We start from the raw sequence: 23,217 nt of genomic DNA, 5'->3' as shown, positions 1-23,217 counted from the left end.
CGATTCTAAAAATTCAAAAACCGTTCGAAAGTTATATTGGTTTGGAATCGACCAGATAAGTTTTTGGTAAAGATCGGCCGAACCGTTTTCTTGCAATAAAGTGTTAAACACAAACATGTTTACTTATTTATGGTGTTAAAAAAAATTGCTCTAAAATAGCGGATAATAAACACTTCTTTAGCAGTTTTTTATGAGATGGTAACGCGTTTTTAAACACCTTATATAAAATTGTTTGGTATACTCTTCTCTTCATTTATCTATGGTGTAGGTTATCATTTGCCGGCATTTAAGGAATTATAAGTAGATATTAAAAAAAATCTTATAAAGTAAATAAACAAATCTTTGTTATAGCATAACGAAAAACGTGGTTCGCATTTATTTATATATAATCAAACATCGAATTTCGAAGAAGACTTTGGGTACGCCATCCTTCAGTTAAAATATGTTTTTGTCGAAAATTCTATACGAGATTGTTTTTATGTTATTCACTAATTTTATCATTACTTTCAGCAAAGCTATAAAATATCTCAAAAAAATGTCTGCCGCTATGCCAATTAATCCAAAGCCATTTTTAAATGGTATGACAGGGAAGCCTGTCATGGTAAAATTGAAGTGGGGCCATGAATATAAAGGATTTTTAGTTTCTGTCGATGGATACATGAATATTCAATTGGCAAATGCAGAAGAACATATAGATGGTCAATCAACAGGTTTGTAATCAGCTACTTATATATAAAATGAAAAGAAATGTAAGGTGAGATAAATATCAAACATGAATCGTTAAACCCTACGTTGGGCCCAGCTGATTTGACAGATAGAGGGACAACATTTTAGTATGTTTTTCCATGATGTGATATCATTGAGACCTTCAGATCTCAGTTGCCTCATCATTTTATTCTACTATGTATTTGTCTACATTAGATTGTCTTTGAACTTAGCATATTTTGCCAGTAGAAATTTTATTGCAAGAAACACACTATGCCCGATTCTGTACATATTGGGACTGCGCCTGATGGGTTAAGTACTAATAATAGTGACGATACTAAGTGTGTGCATTTATATAGTATATTATATATGAATATACTTTTATTTTCAATGTAACATTAAAAGGCATTGTAGTATAACACAGTACTTACGCTCCAAAAACTACTGTGTTTTGCATATTTGAGCTATATGAAACAAAGGACTAGTACAAATTGGGGTTAGGTTCCAAAAATTTAAAAAAATACCATAAACATGCTATACATTTTCAAAATGAGGTTAAATGTATTTGTTTAAGTTTTTAAGAAGTTACACATATTAAATGTAAATATTTTTATCATCATGTTGAAATTCTATTTCGTTTTTGGCAATATATCATCAGCCTGTAAGCATTTTTCTGTATCAGAACCTTAGTTGCTCTATATTATTCAAAAAATCTATACTTTGCTTGCCCTTGGTTAAAAGATTTTTATAAATTTTCTTACATTTGGTAAAGTCAATGGCCTGTTCTAATGCTTTGTTGTATAAAGTCTTTTTGCCTTCACTTTTGCTAATACATACAACAAAACAGCCTTTCCAAAAAATATATAAATAACTTGTGACTTAAGCAAAATCCGAACCTTCATTTTCAACTTCTGAAAAATTGAAAAACTCTGTAGAAAGATTTAAAGCTTTGCCATAGGTTCATATGATACCCAGTTTCTTTATATTATTATTATCAATATCATTATAAAAAAATAAAATAAAGAAGATTGTTCCCAAATTAAAAAGAAATGTTAAAGTTGGAGAACCCTTATTTAAAAATAAGTTTTTCCGAAGTTAAATTAAATTAAGAAAATTTTAATCAAAATTCAGTGTAAAACATTTATTCTCGGCATGCGGGATGATAAATTATTTGATTGATAAAATGACTTACAAAATAGGGGTTTATGGTGAGAGGGTGAAAATTTAGAGCTGTATGTGTTTGTTCATTACGAATTATAAAAAAACATTGGGCAAACAACTAAAAAAGAATCATAATGATGGCCAACCCCTAGTACTTATCAATGAATAATAGAGATTGGCCGATTCTCAGTCATATTTATAACATAAAAATTTTAAGATATCCATAAGTTGTGAGTACCAAATTGACTATTATCCAGTTGAAAAAACTTTTTCCTTTAGTGAAATTTGAATTAAAATTCAAATATAAATGACTTTCATTATGACCAAAAAGTAAATAACATAAATAAAATGTATTCAAAATAAAATGGCGAATCTAAAAAAAATTGATATGTTAATTCTAACTAAAATCCGTTGGCAAACACATGTATGAAGTTGAGGTAATTCTTTATCATTTATATTAACTTCACTAAAATATTTTGGTTCATTATTTGTTTATTCTTATTTTTGAAATTGAATTTAGTTTCAGTTATTTTTTAAGAGTAATTATTCATTTGAGCAGATTTTTTCCCAAAATGGGCTGAAAGTTTTATTCTATTTGAAAATAATTTTATTAATTCATTATTATTTATTCAAATAAAAATTTAATAAAACTGAAAAACCCGTTGAAAAAATGTACTGATTTATGTAATTGTATCAGATTTGAACAGGTATATGATATGCAGTTTAAAGTTTCTATAAAAGTGTTTTCAGTAGGTAATTGATTTTTCTCATTACAGGTAGTTTGGGAGAAATTTTAATCCGATGCAACAATGTTCTTTATGTGAGAGGCATTGAAGAAGAAGATGAAGAAGGGGAGATGAAGGATTGATTTTTAAGCTATTTTATTGTATTTTTAAGATTATCTAGGAGAAAATAAAATTTTTAATTTTAATAACAAATCTAAGTTTTTTCTATTTATTTTAGATTTCTAATTATTTATCCGATTTGAATTTGTACAAATCACATTGAGATTTACCTCTCATATTGCGGTTAATTCAATTTTTTTTTATCATGCTTATTGCCAATTTCTTAATTAACATACAATTAAGTATTTAACATACAATTCAGGGTAATTCGTAGTGCGCTCTATGGAACCTTACATAGTGCAGTATGGGAACCGCCGCGCTCATTCATTTTTATATTGTCTAGGCTCAGATTTGGTACAAATCGCACCATTTTTATTGTGCTGTATGGAGACCAAGAAATACAACTTGAAGTAGGAGTAATACGGACGAAATAACATATATGACATTGACACCTTATTCAAAAATTGGCACGACGCTAGTCAGCTGAAATGTGTACTTAGGCAGCTATTATATAATCAGGAATGTCTAAAAGATAAAAGACGATAACAAAACTTACATTTATACCCTTTTGCTATCAAGTTACTAGAATCACTCATAGGTTGCACAACGAACTTATGGGCTGTTGAAAAAATACCGTGTAGTCGGAGGGATGTCGGATTTTTTAGCTCCGTGTAGTACAGGAACCGTGTAAAGCGAGGGTCTTCTACTGCATATAAAATGTAACACCTCACCGCTAGACGGCTTCAAATACAAAAATTAATTTATGAACAAAATAAAAAAGCGACTTTGGTTTTTCATATTTATCAATATTAGAATTTTGTATTCATATTGTTCCTAGGACACATTATAAAACATCGGTTTATTAACTTCCTGAAGAAGAAGTTTATGTTTCCATAGAAAAATCCGATTCGCTATTTTTATTTTTTCTCGACGTTTCAAGCCATTCTGAATCGAATAAGACCAAATTTGGAAAAAGTATGTGCGTGCGTGTGTGTGTGTGTAAACAGATTTTTTGCCGTAAAAGGTCGTTTTCTCAAAAACGCCTGAACCGATTTCAGAAATTTAAAAGCCATTTGATGTATCTCAATAAGGACTATCGTTTGTCAGTTTTGTGCGACGATCTGCCCCGACGTTTCTTTGTAATTTGGAAAAAACTTTTCGTCCACATTTAAGCTCATACTGCCAATCGATTTTAAAAAATTAAAAACTCTTTGAAAGATATTATTATAAAGATATTATAAAGATTAGTTGGGAATGATACTAAGTAATTAGTTTTAGATGAAAATCTACCGGGCCGTTTTCTTGTAATTAACTGTCGAAAAAAAAATTAAGCCGATTTTTATGAAACTTTTTGGCTATATATATATATACTAGCAAACCCGACGAACTCCGTTTCGCCACCAGATGGTTTCGTGAGAAAGATGAAGAAATTTTTTGTTTGTTTTATATTTGAAAAGGAAAAATTTGATTTTATTATACAACAGTATTGAATTTATTTCGATTACAAAAATAAAGTGCTTTTTCGTTGAACTTCTCTAAGTAAATGAAAGTGAATCCGCAAATTATCCGTTTCATTGAAGTGCTTTTTGGTAAACCACATTTTTTGTTTTTTGGTCTGACGTTAACACAAACAAAGCGGATGGTTTTCCAACTCGTGAACAAGGCAACGTATAACTGCCCATGTGAAAAATAATAATTTTCTAAATAATCTATTTGAAATTTATCCCGCAAACACTAAGCGATTGGCCTTGCGACTTGTTATTGCGAACGCAAGGCGAACTGGAAATTGCAATCGTTTGAAGTCAAACAGAAAACCAGTCGGAATCATTGGTATGTCACCAAATCGCCAGCAATTTTTGATTGAATGGTGAAATTCAGTGCGTGTACTAATGTAATTACTCGAATTTTTAATTACGGTGCGTGAAGTTCCAGTAGCTTGCATTAAGGCACGATGCCGTGCACAACTAATTTTCTTAGCTATAAACCTTGCGGAGCCCAAGATCTTTCCAACGAATGCAAAATTGACGAAATCGGTTCGTGCGTTCTGGAGTTATTTCGTCAGGAAGGAAAACTCGACTTATTTTTATATATATATATATATATATATATATATATATATATGTAGATAATCTATTTGAAATTGTTTTAAACAATTGTTGATTATTTTCATTACTCGAATTTTTAATTACGGTGCGTGAAGTTCCAGCAATTTGCATAAGGGCACGATGCCATGCACCCACGAATGCAAAATTGTCGAAATCGGTTCGTGCGTTCTGAAGTTATATCGTCAGGAAGGAAAACCCGACTTATTTTTATATATATAGAAGATATATATATATATATATATATATATATATATATATATATATATATATATAATATATATATACATATATATATATATATATATATATATATATAATATATATATATATATACCTAAGTCTGTTTTTACACGGAGATTGGTTCCAGAAGAATCCGTGTAAAAAAAAAAACGTGTAAAAAAAGACATTGATCTTATACAAAAATGGGTGATTTGTTCCTAATCTCTAAAACCTATTAAAATTGGTGAAGAACAAGAATTAAATTAGTGCTATTCACATTTGCTTTGACCAGTAAAAATTGTTTGTACGCGCTAAAGGGGAATTCACTTGAATCTTTAAGCTAGTGTTCGCAAACTATCGATACTATCGATGGTTTCAGACTTTTTTCTTTCATAAATACTTTTTTGTGATATGAACATACTTCGCAAAAATTAAATTTGACAAAAAAAATTTAAGTACATAAAATTTCAAATCGTGCTAAATGGAATAAAATCGTGTAAAAAAATTAAAAATATTCAATTTTCAAACCGTGTTATATCAAAACCGTGTACAAAAAGACCGTGTTAAAACAGACTTAGGTGTATATATATATATATATATATATATATATATCTATATATATATAAATCTCGTGTCACGATGTTGGTTCGCGATGGACGCCCAAACTACTGGACCGATTTTAAATTTTATTGGATCATTGTGTGCATATATATCTAACTTAGGTTATAGGAAATTTTGAAAAGTAAATTTAAAATATAAATATATAATTTTTATAAATTTCTAAAAATTTTGACAGAAAATGGCCAAAAAAAAAAACAAAACACTAAAATGACAAATGTCAAAATGTATGGAAAACTCGAGAAAAAAAGATTTATGATTTTTGAAAAAAAAATTTGACAGTTCAAAAAATTTAATTCAAAAACATACATATATAGATATACCCAGCATTTATATCCAAATTAGATGAAATGCTATATTCAAAATCACAATTTATAGTTTTAAATCTAATTAAAAGTCAATGTTTATAAATTTGAATTAATGTTGACATGAAAATCGTCAAATGTCATTTGTCAATATTTATGAAAATAATTATATAAATAGATTTACAGTTTATATTTATTTGATTAGCTTACCAAATTATTTCGGATACCAAAACTTCATCATAACCTTATAGATCAGAGATCAGAATAAAAAAGCGACATATTGAATTTAAAATTAATCATAAACAAAAATTTGACATTTCACAAAAAAAATGTTTAACGACTTCAATAAGAAACAAATAAATTAATTATTCCAAGTTATATTGCCGAACAAATTATAGATACAACACAATATTGTAAAATAAATATCATATATTAATTTTCGATCAAAAAGGAAATATTTTGACATTTACAAATATACTGCATATTGAATATATGAAATTGACATTCACTGTTTTTCAATTAAATGAAAATGTAAAAAATCAAATATTTATATAAAAATTGTATATTCAGATAAAGATACTGATTTGTTAATTTAGACTGAAACCTGATTTATTCATTAATTTAAAAAAAAAATGACAAACAAAATTAAAATAAACAAAACACCTGCATCATGCGTTCGAGTTAATTAACGAAGTGTAAAGAAATTTGTGTAATCAAAATAAAATATTATTATTATATGAGTTGAGATAAATTTTGATTGCCATCGCAAAAGTTAATCATACAGAAAATTGTAACCTCTTAAATGGAATAGTACAATCTGAAGGTATCATTGCAATCTGACAAAAACAAACTAGACAAACTAAATATTATATCAAATTATATTAAATTTCGATCCAAAAGAAAATATTTTGACAGTTATAATTAATTTGAAATGAAATGCAAATGTCAAAAATCAGATCTTTACGTAAAAAATATTTATTTCCACAATATTCCTGTGTTGAATTTGCACTTTTTTATGAATTTAACAATCATATAATATATTCATTGATGACTTAAAATAATTATTAATTTATAAAAAATAAATATTGACGTATTTGACATGACAAAAGTATAATAAACAAAACGCTATGATGCGAGTGAATTAATTTTTGAAGTATGAAATGTCAAATAATTTTGAAAATTATAATAAGTTTTTAACTATTTGTCAGAAAGAATATATTTTATTACAAATTGATACCCATATCAAGCACCAAAGTAATAAATACTATTTATAAAATGACATATTATTTTAATGCATATTTTAATTATATGTTTTATATAAATATCGAATAAATATATTTATGTTTCACTTGATTTCAATGAAAATAATTCAATGCCAAAATAAAAAGTATACATCTAAAATTATAGTCTAAATATTATAATTTTGATAAATAATCATCCATTATTTTACAGTACGAAAATTGATAAAAAATTAATAAAAGTGCCAAAAATCAAACATTTTATAGATTTGGACTCGGATTTCTCAGAACTTTATCCATGTTAGTTTCAGGGATAGTATGAATATCAATTTGCAGTCGAAAATTTATATGATAAGTGATTAAAACGTTATAGATCACAATAAAAAAGCGACATATTGAATTTAACATTAATCATAAACAAAATTCTGACAGTTCAAAAAAAAATGAATTTTTAACGACTTCAATAAGATACAAATAAATTAATTATTCCAAGTTATGTTATAGGCAATATTGGCAATCAAATTATAGATATAAATTATATCATATTATATTAAATTTCGAACCAAAAAGGAAATATTTTGGCATTTAAAAATTTAGTGCATATTGGATATATGAAATTGACATTCAATATTTTTCAATTAAATGCAAAAGTAAAAAATCTGATATTTATATAAAAATTATATATTTAGATAATGGTACTAGATGATTCAGACTAAAATCTAATTTATTCATTGATTAAAAATATTTCACTATTTGCCATAAATAAAATTAAAATAAACAAAGCACTATGATGCGTTCGAATTAAATATCAAAATGTAAAGAAATTTGTGTAATAAAAATATAACATTATCATTAATATATCATGTATATTATAAAAACTTCTGCAATGCGGCAAAATATTTTTGATGGCAAAACAGCGTTTGCCGGGTCAGCTAGTATATATATATATATATATATATATATATATATATATATATATGCATGATAAAATTGTTTCTTGGGCATCCATCTAGTAATTAAAAACAGTTTTATTGAAAGAAAATGTTTTTATTCAGAGAATATACGTTTCGGGTCTTGATTTGACCCATCTTCAGTGCTACAATTAACTACTTCAGGGCTACAATTTAAAACAATATAAAAAATACATAATTACAGACAAAAATAAATAAAAACATGTAAAAAACATAAATTTAACCAATTTAATAAATTTGTTTTAAAACAAATATATATTGTGAAAGTATATATGTGAAAAGTATATATGAAAAACAAACATAAAATAAACAAATGTAAAGAAACTAACCATACAAATAAATTTGAAAAAAAAACACAAAATTGCACAAAAAAAATAAATATGAAAACAAAAATTGATAAAACTTCGAGTTATGATAAATTTTTAAAAAAATGTAAAATTAAAATAAATAATATATTTTATTATAAAAAAGCTTATTCCAAACGAACATGTTGTCAGCTTGGAGTGCATACTGAAACGGAAACTGTATCGTCATTGGATGAGAGAACGGGATGGAGAGAATTTTAGTGGTTTCATATTACGAAGATTTTCTCAGCGATCATGCGCAGCAGGAACATACAAAAAAAAAATATATATATATATAGCATGTGGAAACAATCCATAATCAACGGTTAAACATAATATGTTGTCAAAAACGAAAATATATAAACATAATAAAACCATGATAGACAACGTAAAAATGAAAAAATATGTGATCAAGAGAAATTTATTAAGAAAGAGTATAAATATTAACTATAAAACGATATTAGTTATGGAACAAGTTATTATATAAAAATTATAACTTAGTATAATATATATGTATATATACGCAAAAGAATCAAATACATATATGTTTACATATATACAAACATATGCACACGTACATATACACATATGGGGACCAGAGGCAAGGTCAAAGCGGAGGTTTTTAGTTGGTATTATACCAGGGCGGTATCGAGTCCAACAAACCCAGACAGAAGACCAGTCTGGAATGCATAAATGCATTTCCTTTGCTATAAAAAAACACATATACACATATATGTAAACACATATACATACATATATACCACAAACAAATGGTTGCTATCTTCACCTCTGACGCGGAAACACATCCGCCTAAAAAATCGTCTGTAGAAAATAACTGGACGAAAGTGGCCCGACGAAGTTTGAAGGAGAAAGGAGCACCGGATCCGAAAATAACCTTGGAGGAAACCTTAGAAAAAATCGAAACAAATGATAGTGCTAAGCACAGAAACAACCATCATAGGACAACTCGGAGGAAACATAGAACCAAGGCTGTTCTGGTTCAACCAGCTGAAGAACGAAGTAAACCCGACTGAGACTGGCGTGGATATAAAGTCCATCAAACAGACAAGAAATGGAGGTGTATTACTGGCAATGAGTCCCAAGTCCGAAGATAGTGCAGCCCTTGCAGCAGCGATAAGGGCAGCAACTGAAAACATAAGAACAGTGAAATCAATGACGCCGCTGACGACGATAGAGATTCTTGACCTTATTGGTGTCTCTACCGAAAACGACGTTCACAAAGCACTCATTCGAGACTTTACGACAAAACTGGAAATACGAAAAGTGAACTTGACCAAAGTCACATCAAGAGGACAACGAGCGGCCTTTTGTGAGATAGATGAGGCTAATGCAGTCAAAGCCCTAAATAGGAATAAGAATTGGGTGGGTTAACTGTCGCATTCGCCCAGTTGTTAAAGTGGCCCGCTGCTTTAGATGCCTCGGTTTCGGACACCAAACGCATAAATGCGGGGGACCAGACAGAAGCAAGTATTGATACAAATGCGGTGGGGAAAATCACAGGTCTGTAGACTGCACGGAAAAACTAAAATGCTTTCTATGTACAAGAAGACCGGAACAGCGGGAGCCATGTCGCCGGATCCGGTATCTGTAAAGTATTCCGTGTAGCACTTGCCGAAACCACGAGAGAACAGAAATGACGCGATTTCTACAAGGTAATCTGGAATAGATGTGCCTTAAGGCACATCTGCGCCAATTGGCGCAGAATCTACTGCGCAACGTATCTTCGAGGATATGATCAATATCTGCCTTATCTGCGAGCAATATATGAACATATGAACACCGAAATCTCCTGCTCTGATGAATTGTATCGTAGCGGAACTATTCCCTAAACATCCGCCACGGAAAAGAAGACAAAACGTGGAAAACAGTGAAACTACACCCTTCACTGTCAAGAAACTCTAAGATGCGGCGAAAACCATAAAGGCTGGCAAAGCACCAGGCCCTAATGGCATCCCAGCCTCAGTGATCAAGACTGTAGCCTTGGAACTTCCGTGTATTCTTCTGAACTACAATGCCTGTCTGGCGACCGGCACCTTTCCTACGGTCTGGAAGCGGCAAAGATTGATCCTAATAGACAAAGGTAAGGGACCCCCTGTAACACCATCGTCGTTTCGACCACTCAGCATGTTAGACATTGCCGGTAAACTGCTTGAGAAACTTATTCAATGCAGACTGGGCAACGACATTGAATGCGCCGGACGTTTTGCCAAGAACCAACACGGATTTCAAAAAGGACGATCGGCGCGATTCGGAAGGTAACGGAAACAGCAAGAGAAGCATGGCGTGGTAGTCTTAAAGCTCGTAAAGTGTGTCTCCTTCTCACATTCGACGTTAATAACGCATTTAACAGTGCGAATTGGAAGGATATTTTACACGCCCTAGAGCATAATTTTGATGTAAAGCCAGAAAATCTAGGACCTGGAAACGACGGAAGGTAATCAAGAAGACGAGGTTACAGCTGGTGTACCTCAAGGCTCAATCTTGGGAGCCGATCTGTGGAACGCTGTCTACGACGAGCTCCTGGAGATCCCCTTGCCGAAGCAGGTTGAACTCACGGGCTTTGCGGACGACGTCGCAACTACAATTGTAGTGGACAGCACTGAGGAAGCTGAACTACTTGTTCGAGAAACCGTCGATACCATAGAGACCTGGCTTGAGAAATACCACCTAAAACTCGCCAAACAGAAAACGGAGATCTCGCCAAACAGGAAATGGAGATGGTCTTGAACCTTGTCCCGACAAAAATGGTTTCTAAAACCATTCACTGTAGACATAGGAGAGACAACTTTGACGTCGACAAGGGCCTTGCGTTACCTGGGAGTAATGATAGATGAGAAGCTATCCTTCCGTGAACATCTCGATAGTGCATGCATAAAAGCTAGTAAGACGGTATCCAACTCGTCAAGGATTATGGCAAACTGCATGGGACCACGAACCCGAAAACGACGAGTCCTGCTTGAGGTAGTCCATTATATACTGCTATACGGAGCAGAGATATGGGCGGATATCCTCAAGCAAAAAACATATCGGCGCAAAATAGCGTCAGTGCAAAGACTAGGAGCTCTAAGAGTTACCTGTGCCTATCGCACGGTCTCTGAAGCAGCTGTATTGGTAAAAGCAGGACCATACCAATTGACTTGCTAGCATTCGAAAGAGTTAAACTTTACGACGCTAAAATAGGTGGCGACAGCTCCAAAGAAACAAGGTCAAGAATAAAAAAAAAACTTTACAAGAGTGGCAAAATCGGTGGACGTTAGGAGAGACGGGCAGATGGACGGCGCGTCTGATTCCGGACATTGGCGTCTGGCTCTCTCGACAATACGGGGACACAGATTTCTTTCTGACCCAGCTACTGACAGGATATGGACAGTTTAATGTCTATCTTTTTAAGATGGGCTTGCATAGCACGCCAATGTGCAAATACTGTCCCGATAAAATCGACGGCGCTGAGCACACGTTCTTTGAATGTGCTCGGTGGAAGGACTAACGTAACAACGCCGAGCACATTATAGGCACCATGCTCACCCCCTCAAGTCTTGTGATCTACATGATGAAACAAGAAGAAAGTCAGCTGTAGCAGCTTATGCACAGCATCTTTTAAAGGCTAAAACTGGAGAAAAGGACCAGTAGTCGAAAGCAGGCGTCGCAAGGCGCAGCACGGACTGGATTGATGTAGTGCTAAAGCGGTTCCAATCCAGTCTTCTCCGTACCATCTGCGGGGAGAGGGGAGAGGAGTGTTTTTTTCAGTGGGTAAAAATCTCCACAAATAAACATTCCTTCAAATTCACCAATCCAAGAGTTATCCATTGCAGAAATCTGTTAAGAGGAGAGGCAATTTGTGAAGATCACTCGGCCAGCATGTGGGTTCGCCATTTGTCAGGATCTTTAACGCGTTTGGACAGTTCTATAGAGTTCGATATGCCAATCGAGATCCCCAAACGGCATGCTTTGCAGTCTTCTCCCGCAATTAATTTAAAGTGAAATGTTTTAAAAAAAAATTTCAAATTGTTCACTGGTAATCTTGTATTTTGGTGGACAGTAAAATTCAAATATTCAAATATTCTAATAATTCTAATGAAGTAGTTTGTTTGTAATGTTTGATATTTTTTCTTATTAAATTCCTGAAGGAGAAGTTTGTTTTCATAAAAGATGCTAATTTTTGCTAATTGTATGTTTTCTCGACGTGTGAAACCACTCGGAATTGAAGGAAACCAAATTTGGAAAAAGTATGTGTGTGTGTGTTTATTTGAGCCAATTTTCGACCCTTTCTCAAAAACGGCTTTAAATTTCAAAAACTTGAAAGCTATTCAATGTATCTCGATAAAGACTTGCGTTTGTCAGTTTTGTTGGATAATCGTCCGAGCCGTTTCTTTGTTAGTAGCAGAAAAGTGAAAATTTTTTCGTCCACGTCCAAGAGAAAAAAAATTCAATAATTCATCAGAATTTGAAAAAATATAATAGTCAAAATTTGTGTCAAAAGTCGCTTTTGCGATGAGATTTCGTTTTGTCAATGCACGCAAAATTATATATTATCATGATATTATCATTATTCGTTCTCTTAAAAACTACCATTTTTGACCATATTTCTAAAACGGCTGGACCTGTCTTTTCCAAAAACTAATCACCACTTCTCCCCGTCATTACGAATTGAACCTCTTTCGAATTCAAATCCGGTGCTCCGTTCTTTTAATAAACTTGATTTCTATTTTTTGCACTCTTTACTTCGCATCTCCGAAACGGCTGGACCTATCTTTGCCAAAAACTCAGAAGAGTGAGTAAAATTATAGAACCTTACTGAGGATGATCATGAAAAATTAAGAGATTTGGATCGGAGCCATACTGCGAAAAGAATGCCTTCTATACGACATCGTCATTGGTAAAATAGAAGCACTAAAAGTTCTGGGAGAAGAAGAATGGAGATGATGATGGTGCAATTGAAAGCCAATGCACGGGATCAGAAAGCATGGTAACAGAAGTATGGAACGAAAAATGCATAAAACAGTAAATAGTAGCAATGAAATGGTAATGGAAGCACTAACCAAGGGAGGGAAAGGGAATCATTAATTTGTGCTCTCGCACAATGAGCATACCTTTGGACAAAATCATTTTTCATCATTTTCTTCGAAACGCACGTCTTCCCATCAATAAGTATCGAATGGTGTTTGAATAATACAGAACGATTGATCCGTGTTCTCGAAATCGTAAACAAAATATTGTATCCAAACATACAGACATATTCATAAGGCATACTATGGTTTGCCAAACAGTTCAGACCATGAACTCAATGATATATTGATATATTATTAACTTTTCGAAAGTTTGTTTTCATAAAAAAATCGATTCGCTAATTTAATGTTTTCTCGACGTTTCAAGCCATTCTGAACCGAATGAGACCAAATTTGGAAAAACTATGTGTGTGTGTGTGCGCGCGCGTGAACAGATTTTTCACCGTAAATTGATGTTTTCTCAAAAACGGCTGCATCGATTTCAAAAATTTAAAAGCCATTCGATGCATCTTAGGGGCAGTGAAAATTCAGTTTTAACTAATCTTTCATCTACTAAAGACACAAATTATTCTCTTTGGTAGGCAGCGAAGAGATGAAAATGACCGATGGTACATATACCTCCAGTGCGTAAACTTGATGGTTTTTGGGCAAGAAGTTCAGAAGAAAAATCGGAAGAATTTTCAGAACACTTGAAAAATACATTCTAGCCTTATCCCCGCAGTTGCAACTTGAACGATGAAGATTTTATTCACAATTGTTTACAGAATGAATCTATACCAGGCCAAATTGTAAAACGCATAATAGTGCAGTAAACGGAGCGTTTTAGGTCTGAATTTTTTTACTGTGCTCCGAATTGAATGAAATTTTGGAATTAGGTTCATCTTACCCTCAAGTTCAAAAGTGAAAACAATTCGGGTTGCGCCATCACCCCCCGGGGGGATGACACCCCATTCTGAATTGTGTAATTACTTTTTTTTCAAAATAACATCGGAAATCGATAGACGAACTAATTATAAGAAAAAATGTCTTTTATAGTTTTTTTTAAAAAACTAATACTTTTCAAGTTATGAATGTTTAAAGACTGCGCGGCCGCGCAAATTGGAAAAAAAAGTTTTTATAAAATCGCGAGTTTTCTGAAAGTGGTTTGTACTAAAGTAGTGAATCTGCTAGAATCCATCAAGATGTCTATAATGAAGTGAATTCTAGATGGAATGTAAATTACTTTAATTCTGGTGGAAATGGCGCTCATTAAACCATATGATTTAAAAGGAAAAAACTTCGTATATGCTTCTTATTTGCATGATAGCTCACTCATTTTACAGGCAAAAAACTTGTAACAGCACTCATTTTAAAGCTTATGTTGAGCACTATAAAACCCAATTTCACGGAAATGCATAAAATGTAAAACCTCGACACTAGATGGCTTTAAATACAACAATTAAATCTTGAACGAAATGAATAACGACTTTGCTCTTTCAAATCTTTCTTAATATTTTTCCTAGAACACTTTATGTAATACCGATTTATTAAGATTTTTATTGACATTATTTTGTTCATCACATGATTTTTGTTAAAATGTATATTTTAGGAGATATTTGCAAAAAAACAAAGAAAAACGCAAAAAATATATGAATCTTTGGTGGCCAGTAACTTGAAAAGTATTAGTTTTTTAAAAAAACTATAAAAGACATTTTTTCTTATAATTAGTTCGTCTATCGATTTCCGATGTTATTTTGAAAAAAAGTAATTACACAATTCAGAATGGGGTGTCATCCCCCCGGGGGGTGATGGCGCAACCCAAATTGTTTTCACTTTTGAACTTGAGGGTAAGATGAACCTAATTCCAAAATTTCATTCAATTCGGAGCACAGTAAAAAAATTCAGAGGTTATACCCTTTTTTCCTCTCCGTTTACTGCACTATAACGGTGACCGAATTAAAATATTATGTCAAGGATGCAAATTCTAATAAATTTCCTGGGCCAGATAAAATTGCGATAAAAATGATAAAAGAACTGCCAGAAAAGGGATTTAGATTATTATAATAATATTCAATTCAATTTTAAGATTAAAAGTGTTCCTCCAAGCTTTGAAAATAGCTAAAATAATTCTTATACCTAAACCTGGGAAAGACCCTCATTTATTGTCTTCCTATAGACCAATAAGCCTACTTCCTTGTGTTTCGAAGATATTTGAAAAATTATTACTCCAACGCATTAAGTCAGAATTGTTGAATCAAAACCTAATTCCAAATGACCAATTCGGCTTTAGAAAGATCCTCTCTGGAGTGCCACAGGGAAGCGTTCTTTCTCCAACTCTATTTCTTATATTCACAGCGGATTTTCCTTTATACTCCGGAACAAGCGTGTCGACATTTGCTGACGATACATGTATCATTGCCTCCGATAATGATCCCGCAATACCTTCGCAACTATTACAAGAACATCTAGATATTGCTACAAAATGGCTTTCTTTATGGAGAATTATGACAAAGGGCTCAAAATCTACGCATGTCACTTTCACGCTGCGTACTGGTATATGCCCTACAATTAAGTTAAATGGACAGGAAATCCCAGTAAAGATATCGTAAAAATCTCGGAATACACCAAGACTCAAAATTGAACTGGAGAGTTCACATCAACAAGAAAAAACAGCAGATTGATGAACTACTATTTAAAAAAACATTACTGGCTGCTGAATAAACAATCCGAACTGTCGACAAACAACAAACTAATTATTTACAAATGTATTTTCAAACCAGTGTGGTCTTATGGGATTCAACTATGGGACACCGCCAAAAAAACAATATACAGATTAATCAGCGAGTGCAGAACAAGATCATACGGCAAGCACTGAACGCACCCAGGTACGTTCCCAACTGGTTGATTCACCAGGACAGCAACATGATGACAGTAAATGAAGTAATCAACAAAAAACAGACAACTATAAAAGAAGAATTGACGAACACCCCAAATTACTTGGCATAAAAAGTATTCTCAGAAGCGCCCCCAACCAGGCTAAAACGAAAATTCCCGTTGATCTCATAAATAGCCATTTGTAATCGCTAACATTAATATTATTATTATCTTATTTCTAATATTGTTATTTTGTTATATTTTATTGTTTTTCTAGTATTATTTCATTATTTAGAAATTTTATTTATTTAATAAATATTAATTTTATTTTTGTTATTATTTGCTTAAATCATCATTCTACGGATACCATTTTAATGTAAATTCTATCCTTTGTACTCTTATTTATTTAAATTTATGTTATTATTATTATCATTATTGCTAGATGTTATATTATTTAACAGTTGTAATAAATATTGTAATTAAAAAAAATGTTTTAGCCAAAAATTTTGAACCAATTTTCAAAATTCAAAAACTACTCGATATTCGGGAGTTGTGCTGATTAGTTTTGGACAAAGATCGGTCGAGCCGTTTCTTCGTAATTAACTGTTGTTACCCATTTTTTATGAAACTTTGTATGTTAATAGATATCATGGTACTGAACAACATACTAAAATTTTACGTTTCTATGGCAAGTAGTTTAATTTTAAAAAATCATCAAAGTTTAAATATTTCAAAAAAAATATTATAGTCAAAAGTTGCTTTTGTGATGAGATGGATGAGTCAAACATCATCAATTCATTAGAGTTTATAATAATGAGCTACTCTGCTACTCATAATAGGACATACAAACACTATTGCATATAACGCATAAAATAAAATTACAGATATTATAAATATGTCTGATCAGACATATCTATCTCAGACATATATATATATATATATATATATATATATATATATATATATATATATGATAAAAATTGTTTCTTGGGCATCCATCCAATAATTAAAAAAACAGTTTAATGCAAAATGTTTTAATTAAGAGAACATACGTTTCGGGTCCAGATTTGACCCATCTTCAGTGCTACAAATAAATATATCAGGGTTACAAATTAAAACAATATAAAAATAATATAAAAGATACATAATTACAGACAAAAATAAGTAGAAACAATGTATATGAAAAGTATATATGAAAAACAACATAAAATAAACAAATGTAAAGAAACTCACCATACAAATAAATTTTAAAAAAATATAACACAAAGAACAACACAAAAATGCAACGAAAAAATAAGTATGAAATGAAAAAGTGAAAAAACATCAAGTTATGAAAATTTTTGAAAATTGTAAAAACTAAAATAAATAATATGTTTTATTGTAAAAAAGCTTATTCCAAAAACACATCTTGTTAGTTTGGAGACAGAGTTACGTGTGTGTAAAACGAGAGTAAAATGTGGGCCTACGTGTTTGCAGCGGAAAATAGTGGAAACTGTATCGTCATTGGATGAGAGAACGGGATAGAGAGAATTTTAAGGGTTACAGTTATGAAGAATTTTCCAGCGATCATGCGCAAGGAACATAGAAATTTTTTTTAAATATGTAAGTCATCCATAATCAGACGGTTGAACAAAGCTGGATCAAAGTGAAATATGTGGATCAAAATAAAAATATAGAAACATAATAAAACCAAGACAGAACAATGTAAAAAATTTGTGAAATAGAGAATTATATTAAGAAAAGTATAGAAATTAACTGAAAACGATAAAAGTTAAAAAAAACAAGTTATTATATAAACAATTATAACACAACATATATATGTATATATACGCAACACAATAATTGTACAAATGCATACACATACACAAAACGTAACTAACATAAACAACCACATGCACACATGCAATTACAACATATATGTAAAATCCAAATATACACGCAAATGCAACATATATGCCCATACATGCATATCCACAATCCACAAACATAAACATGCATATATGTACATATACACATACACAATTATACGCATACAGACATATATATATTACATAAAAGAATTGTTAGGAAGTATTGCGCATATTGAAAAAATTGTTCGAAGCATCGCGGTAAATATTGCAAAGAGAAGCCGAATCAAAACGTTTGTTAATAGTAGGTAATATTTGTATAAAAATACTCTCAGCAAACTTCCTGCGTAAAGAGTTGGCTTCTCGATGAATAATTCTTGGATTGGTGAAATTAAAAGAATGTTTAAAGTTGGAGACATGTTCGGTGATCATGGTTTTATTAAAAAATTTTTTTAAAGTAAATTTTTTTTATAAAGTTTATTTTAAAAAGTTTTTTTAAAAAAATAGTTTAAAAACTATTTCAAATCTTTTCTCAAAACTGGCTATCGTCACCAACAAAAGAACTTTTTTACTTCGTTGTCGCAAAGAAAAACTTCTACCAAAATCTTTTGATTTCAAATTAACAAACTTTGATCATCTAAATTCCAATTATTTTAAAAATAAAAAGCTTTCCTTCTCTTTTATGTTGCTGAATCTAGAAATCAAACATTGCATTACTACTATTGATAACATAAATAAATCTTTAAATTATAACATCCAATCCTTATTTTCCACTTTTAATAATCATATTGATATTAACAATTTTTTAGATTTCGAAAACTCTAGATTCAATAATGCTTTTAATATGTCAAAAAAATGCTTTATAAAAAAATTCAACAACCTTTATTCGAAAAAGACAAACGAATCCAAAATAAATATAAACCCTGATATCATCAATAAATGGGTAAAAAACATTTCCGATTTAGAAATCCCACCCAATGTTTTGAACATTTTAGCACTAGGTCCTAAATTTTCCATTCCACAACAGAAAAAATCGTTTAATTTTGTCAAAAACTTAGCTCTTTAGAATATAGTTTACGTAATTTAAAAGATATCAATGAAAAAAACCGCATTAAATCTATTTTTTGCAACCAACTTAATTCTTTTTTCAAATTCGACATTTCTAACATTCATCAACATAAAGAATTACTCAAGGACATCCACTTTTGCAAATCCTTTATCAAACAACACTCAGAAATTGTTGTTACCAGGGCAGACAAGGGTAACATCACTGTTATCATGAACAAAGTTGACTATATTTCTAAATCCATGACCCTCCTAGCTGATACAAACATTTACGAACCTTTAAATTCAGACCCCACCGACCTTATAAATCGGAATACTTTGAAATTCATTGATTTACTTATAGAAAACAAGCAAATTCCCAAACCTCTCTCTCTACAATTAAAAACCTACAATCCCATTTCCCCAAAACTTTATTGTCTTCCCAAAATCCACAAAGACGGTTTTCCTCTTCGACCAATAGTTGCTGACTTAAATTCCCCTCTTTGCAAATTATCCAAATTCATTAGTTCAATTTTATCCAATATCACTCATGATTCTCCACATTTTGTAAAAAATTCTTTCGAGCTCATTCCCAAACTTAACTCCCTCATTGTACCATCTGATTTTTCCTTTATAAGTTTAGATGTGGTTTCCCTCTTCACTAACATTTCACCTGACCTTATTCTTTCTGCCATAGACCATAAATGGGTTGATATAAGTAAACACACAGATTTCAATTTTTCTTGGTTCCTTAAATGTATTAAATTCATTATTTCCAATACTTATTTTTCGTTCAACGACTGTTTTTTTAAACAAAAATTTGGCACTCCAATGGGTTCCAGTTTGAGTGCCCCACTTGCTGAACTTTGTATGCAGTTCCTAGAGAACTCTACACTTAATACCTTATCTTATGTACCTCTTTTTTACAAACGTTACGTTGATGACATTTTAACTTGCATTCCTATTTATAACATAACCAATTTCCTAAATTCTTTTAATAATTTCGACACACACCTTTGTTTTACCTTAGAGACCCAACTCAACAACTCCATTAATTTTTTAGATATTACCCTTTTTATAAATAACGGCTCCATCACTACATGTTGGTATCAAAAATCCACTTGGTCTGGACGTTATTTAAACTACCATTCCTATCACCCCAAATCGACTAAGATTGCATCTATCATCAACTTACTAGACCATGCCATCCTTCTTTCTCATCCATCACATTGGGAAAAAAATATCAATTTGATATATTCTACCCTTCAAAATAATTCATATCCATTACAACTTTTACGCTCAGTAATTAATAATAGATTACCATTTCTTCGTAATAAATTCCGTACATCTTCCTCATTTACCTCCCATTCACAACAAAATAGCATCACTTCACAAACCCTTAACCCTGTTCCTGAAAATTCACTATCTCTCAATTCCTTCATCTCATTACCATACATCGATTGCCTTTTTCACTCATGGAAAAAACTTTTTTCATCCGTTGGTCTGAAACTAGTGTGTTCGACTGGACACACTCTCACAGACTTATACACTAATTTAAAAACTCCTACCCCTATTTCCCGCAAGTCAAACGTTGTATATGTCATTAATTGTAATGATTGTTCAAGTTGTTATGTTGGAGAAACTTCACAATTTCTCTCAAAAAGAATGCGCCAACACGAACTTAACAGTCTTAACAGGAAACAGAATAAAACCATGATCACCGAACATGTCTCCAACTTTAAACATTCTTTTAATTTCACCAATCCAAGAATTATTCATCGAGAAGCCAACACTTTACGCAGGAAGTTTGCTGAGAGTATTTTTATACAAATATTACCTACTATTAACAAACGTTTTGATTCGGCTTCTCTTTGCAATATTTACCGCGATGCTTCGAACAATTTTTTCAATATGCGCAATACTTCCTAACAATTCTTTTATGTAATATATATATATGTCTGTATGCGTATAATTGTGTATGTGTATATGTACATATATGCATGTTTATGTTTGTGGATTGTGGATATGCATGTATGGGCATATATGTTGCATTTGCGTGTATATTTGGATTTTACATATATGTTGTAATTGCATGTGTGCATGTGGTTGTTTATGTTAGTTACGTTTTGTGTATGTGTATGCATTTGTACAATTATTGTGTTGCATATATATACATATATATGTTGTGTTATAATTATTTATATAATAACTTGTTTTTTTTAACTTTTATCGTTTTCAGTTAATTTCTATACTTTTTCTTAATATAATTCTCTATTTCACAAATTTTTTACATTGTTCTGTCTTGGTTTTATTATGTTTCTATATTTTTATTTTGATCCACATATTTCACTTTGATCCAGCTTTGTTCAACCGTCTGATTATGGATGACTTACATATTTAAAAAAAATTTCTATGTTCCTTGCGCATGATCGCTGGAAAATTCTTCATAACTGTAACCCTTAAAATTCTCTCTATCCCGTTCTCTCATCCAATGACGATACAGTTTTCACTATTTTCCGCTGCAAACACGTAGGCCCACATTTTACTCTCGTTTTACACACACGTAACTCTGTCTCCAAACTAACAAGATGTGTTTTTGGAATAAGCTTTTTTACAATAAAACATATTATTTATTTTAGTTTTTACAATTTTCAAAAATTTTCATAACTTGATGTTTTTTCACTTTTTCATTTCATACTTATTTTTTCGTTGCATTTTTGTGTTGTTCTTTGTGTTATATTTTTTTAAAATTTATTTGTATGGTGAGTTTCTTTACATTTGTTTATTTTATGTTGTTTTTCATATATACTTTTCATATACATTGTTTCTACTTATTTTTGTCTGTAATTATGTATCTTTTATATTATTTTTTATATTGTTTTAATTTGTAACCCTGATATATTTATTTGTAGCACTGAAGATGGGTCAAATCTGGACCCGAAACGTATGTTCTCTTAATTAAAACATTTTGCATTAAAACTGTTTTTTAATTATTGGATGGATGCCAAAGAAACAATTTTTATCATATTATTTCACCATCTGAAGAAAAACCTCTCGCTTTATATATATATATATATATATATATATATATATATATATATATATATCTCGAGATATATCAATTGGAAATGAGAATGCTTAGATTCAATTGATGACAATAACTTTATTTTCCAAATAAATAGTTGAAAATTTTATCTAAATAACTAAATCTCAAATTCAGTTGATTAAGTCAATTATACTCATTTAGGGAAGTTCATGCAACTTGCCTTAAGGCTACATGCCACTTTCAACTAGTTAAATATTCATTTTCGATTTTTTGCAATTACTATATCTTATCCAGTTGGAACTTAAAAAAAATGTTTTTCTTGATCAGCGATCAGCGGGGAAACTTTTTACCTTTTTACTACCTTTACCCACAGATCAGGCCCATAGATAAATAAGCATAAATGATCAGGCCCTATTATCTCAGTACAAAATCCGCGTTCACAACGCGTAGTTCTACTCACGACCGCCAGGCGCAAAATTTGGCGCTAGTGAGCCGATGTTAAGTTTGACAGGTTAGTATTCATCGAACAAGAAATGTCAAAACATCAAAACTTTCATATAGGCTATTTCGTTTTGATTCTTATTTTATTATTGTGTTTACAAGTGTTTTATAATTGTTTATAAGATTTTAATTGTGATTCAAACAAAATCTATAACTCTTAAATGGAGAGGAAATACAGCAGGAGTTTAAGCAGTGTATATAATAAAAATTTAATCACTATACGAGGTCTGTTCAAAAAGTACCCGGAGTTTTCGTTTTTTCACAAAAATATTTATTTATTCGTCTACATTAATGTGGTCCCCTTCAAAGTAGTCCCCCCCAGATATAATACACTTATGCCAGCGTTTTTTCCAATTTTCGAAGCACCCTTGATATTCACTTTTTGATA

General features: G+C 31.2%; 2 protein-coding genes across 2 annotated transcripts; both read left to right on the top strand.

Moving 5' to 3' along the window:
- Positions 1 to 244: 244 nt before the first annotated feature.
- LOC113366443 (small nuclear ribonucleoprotein F) lies at positions 245 to 2,772 on the top strand. The gene is made up of 3 exons (XM_026608043.1): positions 245 to 419; positions 511 to 710; positions 2,643 to 2,772. Exons 2-3 carry the CDS (start codon positions 536 to 538, stop codon positions 2,732 to 2,734), a joined length of 267 nt encoding a protein of 88 aa, XP_026463828.1. The 5' UTR covers positions 245 to 419; positions 511 to 535; the 3' UTR covers positions 2,735 to 2,772.
- An 8,583-nt stretch (positions 2,773 to 11,355) lies between these two features.
- LOC113367255 lies at positions 11,356 to 11,676 on the top strand. Its single transcript, XM_026608881.1, has one exon. It carries the CDS (start codon positions 11,356 to 11,358, stop codon positions 11,674 to 11,676), a length of 321 nt encoding a protein of 106 aa, XP_026464666.1.
- The last annotated feature ends 11,541 nt before the right edge of the window (positions 11,677 to 23,217 follow it).

Source organism: Ctenocephalides felis, unplaced genomic scaffold (genome assembly GCF_003426905.1).
Source record: "Ctenocephalides felis isolate EL2017-DRISC unplaced genomic scaffold, ASM342690v1 CF-g0.4_SCAFFOLD_01170, whole genome shotgun sequence".
Classification (NCBI taxonomy): Eukaryota; Metazoa; Arthropoda; class Insecta; order Siphonaptera; family Pulicidae; genus Ctenocephalides; species Ctenocephalides felis.
The sequence above is the reverse complement of the archived record's forward strand: the minus strand, read 5'-3'. Positions and strand labels throughout refer to the sequence as shown.

Coding starts and splice junctions, on each gene's coding strand:
- LOC113367255 (XM_026608881.1), top strand. CDS start 11,356: ATGATAGATGAGAAGCTATCCTTCCGTGAACATCTCGATAGTGCATGC.
- LOC113366443 (XM_026608043.1), top strand. CDS start 536: ATGTCTGCCGCTATGCCAATTAATCCAAAGCCATTTTTAAATGGTATG. Junction 711..2,642: donor TATAGATGGTCAATCAACAG/GTTTGTAATCAG, acceptor TTCTCATTACAG/GTAGTTTGGGAGAAATTTTA.